Source organism: Gorilla gorilla, chromosome 1 (assembly GCF_029281585.2).
Source record: "Gorilla gorilla gorilla isolate KB3781 chromosome 1, NHGRI_mGorGor1-v2.1_pri, whole genome shotgun sequence".
Taxonomy (NCBI): Eukaryota; Metazoa; Chordata; class Mammalia; order Primates; family Hominidae; genus Gorilla; species Gorilla gorilla.
In genome coordinates, this window is record NC_073224.2 from 60,268,262 (window position 1) to 60,283,543 (window position 15,282).

The window sequence follows — 15,282 nt, forward strand, 5'->3', positions numbered from 1 at the left end:
CCCACCTTCCCACCTTTTGAAGTCTTCGATTTCTTGTTTTTCATTCTGTATGTCCATGTGTACCCATTGTTTAGCTCCCACTTATAAGTGAGGATGTGCAATATATGACTTTCTGTTTCTAGGTTATTTTGCTTAGAATAATGGCCTACAGTTCCATTCATGTTGCTGAAAAAGATATTATTTCATTATTTTTCTTTTTTTTATACCCAAACAGTATTCCATTGTGTGTGTATGTGTGTTTGTGTGTGTATCTATATCTACCCCACATTTTCTTTATCCAATCATCCATTAAGTATACACTTAAGTTCATTCCATATCTTTGCTATTGGTAGTAGTGCTGCAATAAAAATACAAGTACTTGTATCTTTTTGATAAAATGAATGACTTCTTTCCCTTTGGGTACATACCCAGAAGTTGGATTGCTGAATTGAATGGTAGTTTGATTTTCAGTTCTTCGCAAAATCTCCATACTGTTTACCATAGAGATTGTACTAACTTACATTCCTCCCAGTGGTGTATAAGTGCACCCTTTTCTCTGCACACTTTCCAACATCTGTTGTTTTTTGACTTTTTATAGTAGCCATTCTTACTGGTGTAAGGTGGTATCTCATTGTGATTTTAATTTGCATTTCTCTGATGATTAGCATTGTTGAGCATGGTGGCATATGTTTGTGGTTGCATACATTTGTATGCCTTGTTTTGAAAAATGTCTGTTCATATCCTTTGCACACTTTTTAAAGAGTTTATATTTTTTTCTTGTTGAGTTGTTTGAGTTCATTGTAGATTCTGGATATTAGCCCTTTGTTGGATGCATAGTTTGCAAATATTTTCTGGCATTCTGTATATTGTCTATTTACTCTGTTTGTTTCCTTTGGTGTACAGAAGAGTTTTCGTTTAATTAATTCCTATTTGTCTATGTTTGTTTTTGTTGTGTTTGACAAGCCTTCATTTGGTGGTTATCAGAAATTAAGTATGAATATTTGGAAATGGATAGGAATCTGGTTTAGAGTCAATATCACAGGGCAGACCTTAACAAACATGTCCCACTATTTATGGGGATAGCCCAGTATTTGTGGGTGGATCTGTTATATACAATGTTCTTTTATAATATTTTACAAATGTTCTAGAATTCTCCTACTACCAATAAATTCTCAACTTGCTAAGAAGGCAAGAAGAAAGAAAAAGAATAGAAAGACCAGTGTTCCAACTCTGTCCCCATCCTAGCTATATGAATTTGGGCCAGTCACTAAAATTATTTGAATGAACGTTTCTTTTTCTTTCTTTCCCTCCCTCCCTTCCTTCCTTCCTTTCTTTTTCTTTTTTCTTTCTTTCTTTCTTTCTTTCTTTCTTTCTTTCTTTCTTTCTTTCTTTCTTTTTCTTTCTTTTTTCTTTCTTTCTCTCTTTCTTTCTTTCTTTCTTTCTCTCTCTGTCTCTCTCTCTCTTTCCCTCTCTCTCTCTCTCTCTCCCCCTCCTTCCCTCCCTCCCTTCCTTCCTTCCTTCCTTTATTCCTTCTTTCCTCCCTTTTTTTGATGGATTCTCACTCTATCACCCAGGCTGGAGTGCAGTTGTGCAATCTCCGCTCACTGCAACCTCCACCTCCCAAGTTCAAGTGATTCTTCCGCCTCAGTCTCCCAAGTAGCCGGGATTACAGGCATGCACCAGCACACCCAGCTAATTTTTGTATTTTTAGTAGAGATTGGGTTTCACCATTTTAGCCAGGCTGGTCTAGAACTCCTGACCTCAGGTGATCCACCTGCCTCGGCCTTCCAAAGTGCTGGGATTACAGGCATGAGCCACCACTTCTGGCCCAAAGTTTCTTTTTCTATAAAGTTGATATCTATGTTACTCAAGTAAAAATAAAATAAATTAATAATAGTATACTTTATAAATTTATTAAAATCATAGACAGCTAAAGGTACAAATAAATAAAATCTAAATTCATAACCTATTTACAAAATCTGTGGGGAAATGACATTAATCATAAGGTAGATTAAGTTGGAATAAGAAAGAATTCCCAAGGATTCACCTCACCATAAACCCAAGTTTTGCATCCTCAGATGTTATAACATAAGGAAGAAAAATAAGATGATTTTATCTCTCCTACCATACTATTAGTTCTGAGTCCTCGTGGTTTGTACCAAAGAAAAAATTGGCTACCACATTATGCGTTCATTCAGGAATTTATCTCTTAATCTTTAATGTCCAATAGGTCCTAACTAATATGTGGGATGCTCATGATATAGGCATGGACAAAACTCAATATGACCCTTGCCCTTATGGAGTTTACATTCTAATGAATGAACGTGGTATGACTGAGAACTGGTGTTGTCACCATTATAGAAAAAGACTGTATTTAGGACTGCCACAATGAAGCACCACAAACTTGGTGCTTGAAAACAATAGAAGTTTATTGACTGACAGTAATGGAGGCCAGAAATTTGAACATAGGGTGTAGGCAGGGCCTTGTGCTTTACTAAGGCTCTAGGAGAGGATCTTTCCTTGTCTTTTCCAGGTTCTAGTAGTCCCAGGTGTTCCTTGAGTTTTGAAAGTATAACTCAATCTCTGCCTTTGTCTTCATATGCCATCTTCCTTCTGCATATGTGTCCGTGTGCAAGTTTTTCTTTTCTTATAAAGACATCTGTCATATTTGATTAAGGGCTCACCCTATTATATTATACCCTCATATTAATTTAACTAATTATATGTGCAATGACCTCATTCCCAAATAAGTTTGAATTCTGAGGTCATGAGAGCTAGGACTTTTTCTTTTAGGGGGACATAATTCATTCCATCACAATGACCTTAGAGAAAATAGGAGTAAACTGAGAATAATGTGATACATTTGGAAAGGTATAATTTTTATTTTTGTTAGTAGTGAAAACAGAGTGAGAGAACCTTGGTAGTATACTTTCTCCTTACTGATCAAAGTCAGATCACCAAACATGGAATTAGCAGGATGCCACAATCTAGAAGCACAGAAATAACTCCAGGTGAAAAGTTCTTAGAAATGCAAGTTGTACTGGGAGCTATGTATATTAACTCGCCATTCAGATGTACATTTTCCAAAGGACAATGAACATCAAATAAATAGAGAACAAGACTTCTGTGCACCCATTGAATCTGCCTGGTGAAACCAGAAGGTCCAGGCAGATAATCCCTTGTTTGAGATGAGTACAGTAATAAAAATCTTATATATGGACTCCATGACCAATATTGCAGAATTAGAAGAAAGAGGGAGGGAAACAGCACTTGGTAGTAAGAAGTAGACACAGAGGAAGAAACTTCCTCTGATAATTATCTATATCTACTATAAGATTTAAAAGAGACTATCCACAAAAGTTTGATATCCTAAATAGGTGTCAAGGCACTGGCACTAGAAAAAGGCAAACTAGTGTTTCTGAAAGAATGGTGAATTGACAGCCTGGATCAGAATTATTTTTCGTGTTATTAAAATGATGAGGCCTAATTTAAATTTATTGAATAAGAATTTTAAGAGTGAATCAGGGAAATTGCATTTTAACAAGAGTCCGGGTAAATTTTACATTGAACTCCAGTACCAGAACAAAAGAATAAAAGGAAAATGAAAAAAAAGTATCAAATTAAAATCAACATTAAGGTAGTTGATATCATTAGGAAAAATTGATGACAGTTGCAAAAAAAACATCTCTGCAGTATCTAAATTGTTTCAGACCATAGAAAAATCTGGAGTTGTTCAATTCATATTTGAAGATACTAGAATAATCTAAAAAAGACATCACATCATTATGACTGTAGAAGAAAAACTCCTGAAAAAGTATAGTAAAATGAATCCAATAGTAAATTACCTGAATAGTTTACCGTCACAAAGACAACTTATTCCAGGATAGACAAAAACAACTGCATCATAGGAAAACTGTTGAAGTAATTCACCAAATCAGTACATGAAAAGGAACAATATACTATTAACTTGATAGGTTTGACATAGGTTTTTTAAATAACAATCAATACCCATCCATTACTGATATAATTTTTAGTAAAGTGTAAATATTTAAGCAATCCCAATATCAACAAAATACAATTGTTCCTCAGTAGTCATGGGGATTGGTTCTAGGACTTCTGTGGATACCAAAATCCACAATGCTCAAGTGCCTCATGTAAAATGGCATAAGATTTGCATAATAATCCATGTACAGCCTCCATTATACTTTAAATTATCTCTAGATTACTTATAATACCTAATAAAATATAAAAGTTATGTAAATAGTTGCTATACTGTATTGCCTAAAGAATAATGACAAGAAAAACAGGTCTGTGTCATTAGGAAAATTAGGAGGGAAATAGCACTTAGTAGTACCTAAGTACTACTAAATACCTAATAAAACATGAAAGTTTTGTAAATAGTTGTTATATTGTATTGCCTAGGGAATAATAACAAGAAAAACAAGTCTGTACATGTTTAGTACAGATGTTGTTTTTTGTTCTTGCCAAATATTTCCTATCTGCAACTAGTTGAATACATAGATGTGGAACTTAACGGATACAAAGGGCCAAGTGTAATTAATTACTGCTAAAACACTAGAGGCATCCTCTTATAAGAAAGGGACACCACAATTATTTGACTTTTTTTCCCCCCAAAAGTGCTAGTCAATGTAGTAAGGCATAAACAATGAAATGTAAACACAGTAGTTCCTCAAATAATGCCATTTCATTCAACATTGTTTTGTTATAATATTGTTGAGAAAAAAAATCTATTGCTGATTGGGGTGACTGTCTGTGTGCAGTTTGCACATTCTGTCCATGTCTGTGTGGGTTTTCTTCAGTTACTGCAGTTTCCTCCCATATGCCAAACGTGCAAGTTAGGTGAATTCGTGTGTCTAAATGATCGTAGCATGAGTATTGATGTTTGAGTGTGTCTTGCAATGTGATGGCGTCCTGTCCAGGTGGGATCCTGCCTGGCCCCTTGAGCTGCTAGGATGGGCTCTGGCCACCTACCACCCTGAACTGGAACAAGTGGGTAAATAACCTTGCTTGTTTTCACTAATCTTTCTTGAATGTATGTATAGCTCATATTTATTTCAACATTTAATATCAAAAGTATTTCCGTTTTTATTCAGAAGTTCGGTGACATTTTTGTGGCCAGTAGAAACCTAACTCTTGTTTACATCAATTAGCCTATGGTAAAATTGGATTTGTTATCTATCATTTCTTTTTTTTTTTTTTTTTGAGACAGAGTCTCGCTCTGTCGCCCAGGCTGGAGTGCAGTGGCACAATCTCGGCTCACTGCAACCTCTGCCTCTCAGGTTCAAGCCATTCTCCTTCCGCAGCCTCCCGAGTAGCTGGGACTGCAGGTGCCCACCATCATGCCCGGCTAATTTTTTGTATTTTAGCAGAGCCGGGGTTTCACCATCTTAGCCAGGACGGTCTCGATCTCCTGACCTCGTGATCCGCCAGCCTCAGCCTCCCAAATTGCTGGGATTACAGGTGTGAGCCACCGTGCCTGGCCTATCTATCATTTCTCTTAAAGTTGCGAAGAAGCTATGGATGACATTAAGTGAGGTCTTACTGTAGAAATATTAAGGAACATGTCCATAACTGTCTGTCTAGCAAACCCAGGTAATAAATGTGAAAAAAAAATCACATGTAAGAGAGGTCAACATGACAGCCATTTCCAATATCAAAACCAAAAAGTTAAAGATTGGAATAAAACAATTTAAAAGGCAACCAAAATTATAAAATAGCCAGAAATAAGTGTCACAAAGAATATATAACATTTACCCAAATAAAATGTTGTTGATCAACATAAAAATAACTATTAAATAGCAAGAACATATTTCAATAGAAGGTACCACCTAATAATGATTGGAATTCCAGTATCTTTTTAAATCAAATAAAATTGCTATTATGGTATTTGAATAAATGTAACAAAATTACTTTAAATTTTAACTTTTGTATAAACCTTTGACAAAAATGACATCTTAAAAAGTGATGAGAGCAGATTTGCCATAAATCAAAACTCTGTGGTTCTGGGGAAGGTCCAGAAAGAGTACACTAACTTAGTGTAAGAGTACACGAAAGATTACACTAACATAGTCTACTAGATGTAAGTAAATTCAGATAAAGTTAGATGGAGGTAGGGAGGTCAGAAGAAAAGAAGGAAGAGAGGGAGGCAAGATTAAAGGAAGGAAAGGAGGGAGGAAGGAATGGAGGGAGGAGATGAAACCAGTTTAAACTTGAAAAAGGAAGCAGTGAAATTATATTTAAAATAAGTTAAATCATGAAAAACTTTGGGAAGGGTAAACACTAAACTCTGAACTAAATAGCTGGGTGCTAAAAAACTGTTTGGTGCTGAGGAAGGTCTCAAAAGTACACGCTATCACTAACATGCCTTGCTGCTGGAAAGAGTTATCATTAAATCAAATTAAAAAAAAAAAAGCTCTACTTTATACCGTAACCAGTGAGCCTAAAGGACATTTTTTGCGCCCAGTATAAGTCATGTATCAAAAAACATTTTGCTTGCATTTTGGCTTTAAAAAAAGTTGTATAATTTCATGTTTTAATATAATCCATGTTTCTCAATGATTATATTGACTCAGAGAGATCGCCAGATTCATTAAGAGTTTTACTTCACATAATTTGATAATTAGATTGGGATTAGGAAATTATTTAATGAGAGACTTCACACCACGCAAAATTGCCTTTGCTCTCAGGAAAAAAAAAAAGCCAGTGGCTCGCATGCTGTTGTCCAGCCTTTGGCACATTTATAGGTATTGGAGAGCTCTCCACATTGATGGCCATTTCAAAGTCGGATAATTCTCATTCATAATTCGTGTATTTATCTAATATTCTATTTAATAGAGAATCACATTATGTGTCATTCCATTTTAATAATGTTGGTAACTGAAATATTTAAAGACAACTGTGACTCCTAACTCTTCATAATTACGAATTCTTTCTAGTTTCTCCTACCTTTTCCATATGTGGTATGTTTTCCAGCTTCCTCATTATTTTTGTTAAGGCTTTAGATGATCTCATTTCCGTTAAAAAATGCTCCTCTGCGCCTGTAATCCCAGCACTTTGGGAGGCTGAGGCGGGCGGATCACGAGGTCAGGAAATTGAGACCATCCTGACTAACACGGCATGGTGGCGGGCGCCTGTAGTCCCGGCTACTGGAGAGGCTGAGGAGAAGAATGGCGTGAACCCGGGAGGTGGAGCTTGCAGTGAGCCGACATCGCGCCACTGCACTCCAGCCTGGGCGACAGAGCCAGATTCCGTCACCAAAAAACAACAAAAAAAGGCTCCTCTGTTACATACCCAGTACCGAACTCCAATATTATCTGAAAAATGGACTCATTCTTATAAATTTGGTAATTCTAGGAAGCAAATCTGCATGGCCTTTGCTGAATTATTTGTGTAATAGCCGTATGTCCTCTCAAATTTGCTTATGTAGCCATAACAAATTTCAACTAATTTAGCTTTATCTCACTATTTACAGTTACTATATTTAAAATGAACTGACTTTTCATTTGATAAACAAGGGAAACAGGTCCAATAATGCATTTCCAAGACGCCGATGAAGTTTTGTTTCTGTATGTGTGTGCATGGACTTTTGTAGTATGTATATGTACGTAGATGTGTAGGGTGTGCACATGTGCATGGGCATACAGATGGAAATGTTCTGCTAAAAGATATCATTGCCATTTTAGTGGCTTCTTTAGAACTTCTAGAGAACTTCTCCAACTTCTAGTCTGGAGAAGGTATTAACTAAAGAGAATCTTGCTTACTTTAAAACAATTTCATTTAATATATAAGGTGAAGAAAAAACTAAGTCAGAATATGATAACGAGGAAATAAAAATAGAAATATATTATTTAGAGAGAAGATATAAAAGAACATTCAAGTATTTTAGAAGATACAACACATACAGCTTGATTCGTAATTAATTTTAAAAATGCCCTGTTGAGGGGAACATCACACAATGAGGCCTGGGGAAGAGATAGCATTAGGAGAAATACCTAATGTAGATGACAGATTGATGGATGCAGCAAACCATACACATGGCATGTGTATACCCATGTAACAAACCTGCACGTTCTGCACATGTATCTCAGAACTTAAAGTATAATAAAATTTTTTTAAAAAATGCGCTGTTGCTTTTGTGACACAATAAACTGCTTTTAAACTATTCATGGTTTTCCTTGAATAAACAGGGTAGTAGAGAGTTTATGAGATAATATAGTAGTGAACTATTTCTCAAATGCATGAGCAGCTTTGTAATGTCAGTTGTTTTTTTTTCTCCTAGTTTTCTCTAAGGTATCTACTCTTGCAAAAAACACAAAACCAAAAATCTCCCCCCCGAAAAAAAGACCCCCAAACCTTATCTGGCTTACATGAATTACATTTTCAAAATGTTACCATATTAGGAAAAATGAAATTAAATATTTGTTTTTGTGTAAACATTAAAATCCATTCTTAGCTGTTTTTGAAATTCTAACTCATAATAAATATATTTGAGACTGATTAAGGAAATTGAGTATTATTTACAAGTTACCTTGCACTGAACAAGATTTCTCTTTTCACTTAGTATTTTGAAAATATTAATTGTGCCTTATCAAACGGAGACTGTTTGCTAGAATTTAGAGTATTTATTAAAGTACTGCTATTATTTTAGACTGTTGATATTATTGTATAGTGGGTCAAATATACAATATGCAGTCTATTAATTGAGTTGTTTGCTTTATAATCTATCTGTGGTAACCTTAACAGTTCTATTTGCCACTGCTACTTCTTGGTTGATCCATAAGTAGGAAGGTAAAGTGTTACAGAGTGTGGTGTCCTAAATAGGCTATAGGTGTAGTGAAGAACTGATTATTAGGCCCTGCCCTTTAAAATTCTGAATAAGTAGATCTGGCATGGTGGTGCCCAGACTGAATTTTTCAAACGTCAGTTAATTCTTACAGCAGGCAAAAAAATGGGGAAAGCAGTGATTCAAACCCATTTCAAACACACATATTAAAGACTTTTGCATTATTGCTGTTTTGAATAATCCATGCCACTCGTTACATTCATTAATACAAATAATTGAATTGACTATGTATAATATTTAAAATGATTCTATCTTTAAAAGTAGAAAATAATTGCTTCTATCTAAATCAGTACTTTATTCAGTTCTCATTTTCCATGGCAGGGAATTTACTAAAATACATAATGCATTAAATAAAATAATTTATTTCAAAAATATATTATTCTTTAAGTTAATTAGAGAACTACAGATCAATTTATATTTGTTGATCTTCATGAAAATAAAGATATGATTGCTTGCATACATTTACATGTTTTTATTTTCTGTTTACAGGGTACAAGTTGAATTCTATATGAATGAAAATACATTTAAAGAAAGACTAAAATTATTTTTCATAAAAAACCAGAGATCAAGTAAGTTATTCATTTCATTCCCCTCTCTGTTCGTACATATATTTACTTCAAAATATTTCAACTGTGTGATCTTTTGCAAAATACTTTTTAGATAGAGGAATAAAATTGGTTATTTTTTCCAGCAGGTGGTAACAATTTAGAAAAGTATAGGCACTACATATAGTGATATTAATGCCTCTTGAACATCTTCAATTCTCCAAATTCCATGTTAATAAGTAGACTTCTGAGTGGACTATCTGGATTAGTATAAACATTGAGGAAAATAATTTAAATGAGTGTCCTTCCATTTTAACTCTAAATATCGTATTTTCAAAAAGCTCTGACAGACCACAATGGGAAACAATTGTCTGATTTAGGGAAGGGAACGTTTAATATTTCCTAATCATTCCAAATAATAAGAAACATCTAGGTTGCACTGAAATATACAGATTCCTATCTTTCTTAGCCTAGAGCTTTTGAGCCAGGAAGTGTAGGGTAGATCTCAGAGTTTAACATCCCAGTGATTCTTATCATCAGACAAATGTAAGAAAGTAACAAAGTAGAACTTCAAGAATACAAAATTGGCATAGTAACTGTCCTCCTGAGCCTATTCAAGGTTAGCAGTGCCGCTGATGCTTGTTGCTTCCCACAATGCCATATATGTTTAAAAAGCCATATGTAATAAACCAATATGCAATTTTTTTTCATGGTCATTGCTTACAATGTCACAGGGAATGGAGAGGCCTGCATTAGTTGGTGTAGACGTTAAGCTCTGTGAATTTTTAACCTCCAAATCCTCTTGTCGAAATTAAGTTGTGCCTCTGTAGGTAGGATTCAAAGAGAGAAGCTTGACTTGTGGGAAGTTATCCAAATACTGATGATATGGAATATTTCAATATTTAAGTCATACTGCTCAGATAGTCTTAATGACAGGCTGGCCTCAAGGTTAAGACTGTTAGTAACTAATGTTTTTCTAACATGGTTGTTCAGAATATCCAAGGAAGCCCCATAAATAGATATTACCTAAAGGGGTCACATCATCTGAATAGTTTCCCTTATTTCAGTACTAACAGTCCTATCTTTCCAGGCCAAAAAAGGTGGATGCATTGTTTGAATACTTCACCCATAGTCAGCTGCAACTAAGCAGTTATTTGAGGAGGCCCATTTCTATAAAACCAGCATAATTTCATTAATAATTTGAAAGATTTTTTAAGGAAGTGAACCCATAAAACGTATTCAGCATTTTAATTGGAAAACCTAGGAAAAATTTCACAAATGATAAGCATTGACCTTTTTACTGGTAAGAACTGTTACCACAAGTACACTCACAACAGCAGAGTAGGACAAAAAAAGTGACATTTCATTTCTAGATTTCATTAAGTAATAATTATAGGAAGGCCTTTATCAAAATTTTATTCATAATGCATGAATCAGATATCACAAAGTAATTACAGGGAAGATAATGCTCATATTAATCAGACTTTATGCATATTTTGCTTAATCTTAAATACTCTTCATCATCATTGAATATTACAGGCTGCATAATTGTGACCCACACAGTTTAGAAGATACATACATGGCAGTTTTAATTCCCACAAAAGTTTAAGATTCCATGGGTATTTTAAATAGTTAAAAATAGAATTTATTGAACTTTAAATGTGTGTGTATGTGAGAGAAATGGAGAGATTGATCGTGTGTGTGTTTCTCAGTGTATGCTATTAAGATTTCTCTATACGTATACAATATATATTATTATATAATGAATAAATAATATATATAATTATATAATTGGAATGTATTATAATTATATAGTTAATATTAAATATACAACATAGAACTATACAAATATAATTAATTTCTCTAAAATCAAATCTACAAGATTCTGTGAAGGTATAAGTTTTATAACTTGGCTTATGAATTTGTAAGCAGCTAGATTTTCTAGCCAAAGTTTATCCCAAAATTTATGGATGTATAAAATGCTTAAACTTATAAACATACTTTAATCAACCTTGACTGGACACAAATTTTGTGGCTTCTGAATGTTCAAATCTAGATTTAGTCTTTTTATAAAATATGCACTCTCATTTGCAGTTCAAGCATTCTGTCAAACTCGCTTTTTGTTTCAATATTCAGGTAATTAAAATTCAGCCACCAAGAACTTCAGAGAGTTTAGGCAATTATAGTAGTGTAGCTTCTAAATACAATTTAAGTGCTGTATTTAAATTTGATATTTTTGACAATTCTTTTTAGTCTTTTGTGAACTAAGTTCAAATGAAAATCAAACTTTTATCATTTGTTTAAAGGTCTAAGGATACGCCTGTTCAATTTTTCTCTCAAATTACTAAGCTGCTTATTATACATAATCCGAGTACTACTAGAAAACCCTTCACAAGGAAATGAATGGTAAGGTACCTTTTTCTGACCTTCAACAATATTATTTTGATTATTTTGAGTTGTATCACATTTTAAATTTAAAACATGTTGTGTAGAGCTTAATTTTTAAGGGTATTTTAGGTGTTTGTCACAAATAAAATTGATCCATTTACAGGCACTACATAATTCTTGTAGGTTCTTTGTAAGTATCTTTTATTATTTTTCTGTTTGTCTGATGCTATTATTGGACTGTTAGGCATAAAATTTTATTGCTAGCCAAAGTGCATTAAGTAGTTTTTGTTTTAAAATGGGTAAGTCTCTTTAAAGACCGGAATGCAATTTTGTTCTTGATTTTCAGATACTCCCAAAAGATTTACTCTACTGCATGACAGTTTTATATTTTCATAATAATAAGTAGTTATTAACCTTCAATGGAAACACTCCATCATATATTGGGAAGGATAACTATCTCAAGACTCAGTTTTAACCTGTGCAGTTCTTTATCTTATTTGAGTTAAATGACATTGATGTATTAACTTGACTTATTTTGTGCTCATAATCGTGTTGCTTTTACTAAATTATATTTCTAGTCATTTGTGGATTTTCCTTTTTAGGGTCTGCCTTTTGCTAGAAACAGTAGGAAAAGGTACTGGTGTGTAATTGTATGCGTAATATTTATCTAATCATCATCCTGGACCCTTGTCAAGCCTACTAAATTTACAATGATTTTCAAAGCTGAAAACTTAATTTGATGACTAACATCTGTACAATTATTTCTTCATGTGCAAGTCTGCCCTAAGAAAATTAAAAAATGAAATGATCAAAGTAAAATGGAAAGTGAGCTCATAATATGCATTTAAATGAATTGGTTACCCCTCAGCTTGTTTAGGTAGTAAAAATGATTCTGTATTTGTTTAAAGGTTTGTATTTATTTAAAGGTGTCTGTATTTATTTAATGTTAAAGATTAATAAGTGAAGTTTTATTTAATAATCTATGATAATTCTTTATAAAGCAGTTTATTTAATGAGATATAATTATGAATATTTCACTGTATCTTTATTACTTAGCACGTACCAGTCACATTGCTATTAGCAAAGATGTAGAGATGCATAGGAACATTCAGTACCCTTAGGGAACTTTTAATCTGTGAAAAGATTGTTTATTTTAGAGTTCCTGCTATTTCTGTCATTAGACTAGTTTTTTTATATGTGTTATTTTTTTCAGTATATACTTCCTCTTATTATTCTCACCTTATATATGAAGAAACAGAGGTTTTCTCATATTTGCCACTCTGCTTTGAGACCCTCAGGACTAATCCTATCATGCTTTTTATCTCTGTTTAAGCAGTGGCCACAGGAAACCAGTATGTTCCCGTTCCCCCAAATTCCAACTGCATATTTAACTTTAGTACTTTGATGTCCAGACATTTCAGACTCACCGTGTTCCAATTAGCTTTTTCAGAGCTCTTCCACATCTCAATGAACGAAAACTCTATCCTTCCCCCAAACCCTGCTCTACTCACAGCCTTCCGCATTTCAGCGGATAACAATTACATCCTAAAAGTTGCTTGGACCAAAAGCTTTAGAGTCAATTCTTTACTTTTCTGCAGCATATACAAATGCCCTAGAAAATTCTATCATTTCTACTTTCAATATAAACCTGGCACACAATCACTTCTCAATGCCACCATGCTTGTACAAGCCACCTTCTCACACCTGGAGTGCTGCAATAGCTTCCTAATTAATCCCGCTAATTCAACCTTTGTTCCCTTTTGATAGATTCTTAATGTAGAAGCTATTTCTGTAAAATATAAGTCACATCTTGATACGACTCTGCTCTGATTGCCGAAGTACTTACCATGGCTTTATAACTTCAACACCCACTATTCATCCCACACCCATTCTGTCTGGTCCAGCCACATTGGCCTCTCTCTGTTCTTGATCATACCGGACACACCCAGCTTAGGTCCTTCATAGGGGCATTTCTTTGTGTCCAGGATTCTCTTCCTTCAGATAACATAAGGCACACTTCCTCAGATAATATGAAGCTTCCTATTTAATATTGTAATCTCCTCATAAGACTCCCTTGTTTTCTTCTTTTTCTTTTTTTTTTCTCTAGAGCCTGTTTCTCTTTTACATATTCTACCTAATTTTAGTCATTTATTTTGTTTTCTGTGGTATTCCATGAATACTAGAGAGGATATTCCATGACAGCAAGGATCATTGCCTGAATCCCCAGAGCCTGGCACAAAGTGGCAAACAATAGTTATTTGTTAAATGAATGAATGGATACATGAGTAAAAGAAGTTCCTTAGTAATCTAACTTTTGCCTACTCTACCTCATCAGCCCCCTACTCCAGCTATGCTGAACTGCTTAAAGTAGCTTATGCATCTTTGATCTCCCTTCCTCTGGGCCTTTTAACATTCTTCTCCCTCTTCTGGGAAATTAGGTTTCCTGCTCCTCACAACCCACACTTTTTTGACTTGCTTCTGGACTCCAGGACCTTCAGGAAAACAACTTTATGGATAACAGTTAATCTAAAATCCTTATGGGTATTGTGCCTTATAGCCCAGTTCCACTCTGGCTTAGGAGCATCTTCTGGGTGCTCTCCCACATACTTCTCTCACGACAGCCAAAGCATTGCCCTTGATTTTACCATTCACTTATCAGTCCTTTCTGTATGCTCACCAAGGGCAAGAACCATGCTGTGTTTTCCTCCATAGCTCTCACACTAAGCATAGGACTTGGTAGGTCAGTGAATGCTGCTGAGTTAATGAAATGATGCTCAGCAATTTTATTGATAGTGTGTTGCACAATAAAAATGATTGAGGACTACTGCCTGGAGATGTCAGTGTTATTAAAATGGTTCATGTAACAAATTATTCTACAATCATATCAGCATTATTTTTAAAATGTGGTGATTTATAAATAAAAAGTACACTAGCGGGACCTGAAAATCATAAAATGAGGCATGATGGAATCCTTCTAAGGGTAAAAGGGCATTTGGTGGGTGTTAGCAGAGTAAAATTATATTATTTGAAAACATTAAGAGGAACAAAGTTTCCTACAATTAACTTCTATGTAATATCACTAAGAATGTTTGGCCATAATTATAGGGGATATACATTTGAAAAATCAGATTACAGTAATTAAAAAATATTTATGGTTCCATTTTGAGTACAATGTTCTGTTTAGCTCCCATTGTCAGTGCAGTATTGGTTAATGAAAAACAGAAGTTGCCTTTATGGGTGCAGGCTGTATTTTAAAATAATGAGGCTAATTAAGCAAAGAGATTTATTTAATTAGAGCTTCTGACATGATAAGTCTGCAGATATTTTGTGCTGCTTTGCTTTATTTTTAAATCCCTTTCAGGAATCAAAACTGATATGAAAACATTATAATATGGGAAAACTGAATAATATGAAAAGAATTTTACTGTTAATTTTACTGTTAATATATCATGTGTGAATGGCAAACAGATAATGTGTAGTAAATGATTTAAAGATGTTAGGAAAAGA

General features: G+C 34.2%; 1 protein-coding gene across 5 annotated transcripts in view; it reads left to right on the forward strand.

Moving 5' to 3' along the window:
- The window catches only part of KCNT2 (potassium sodium-activated channel subfamily T member 2), a 381,853-nt gene that overhangs the window by 106,885 nt on the left and 259,686 nt on the right, over nt 1–15,282 (forward strand). For all 5 annotated transcript variants that reach the window (XM_055378337.2, XM_055378343.2, XM_019028251.4 and 2 more), the window contains exons 2-3: nt 9,332–9,411; nt 11,694–11,793. In XM_055378337.2, the coding sequence (XP_055234312.2) occupies nt 9,332–9,411; nt 11,694–11,793 (180 nt within the window). The remainder of the gene's footprint in view (nt 1–9,331; nt 9,412–11,693; nt 11,794–15,282) is intronic.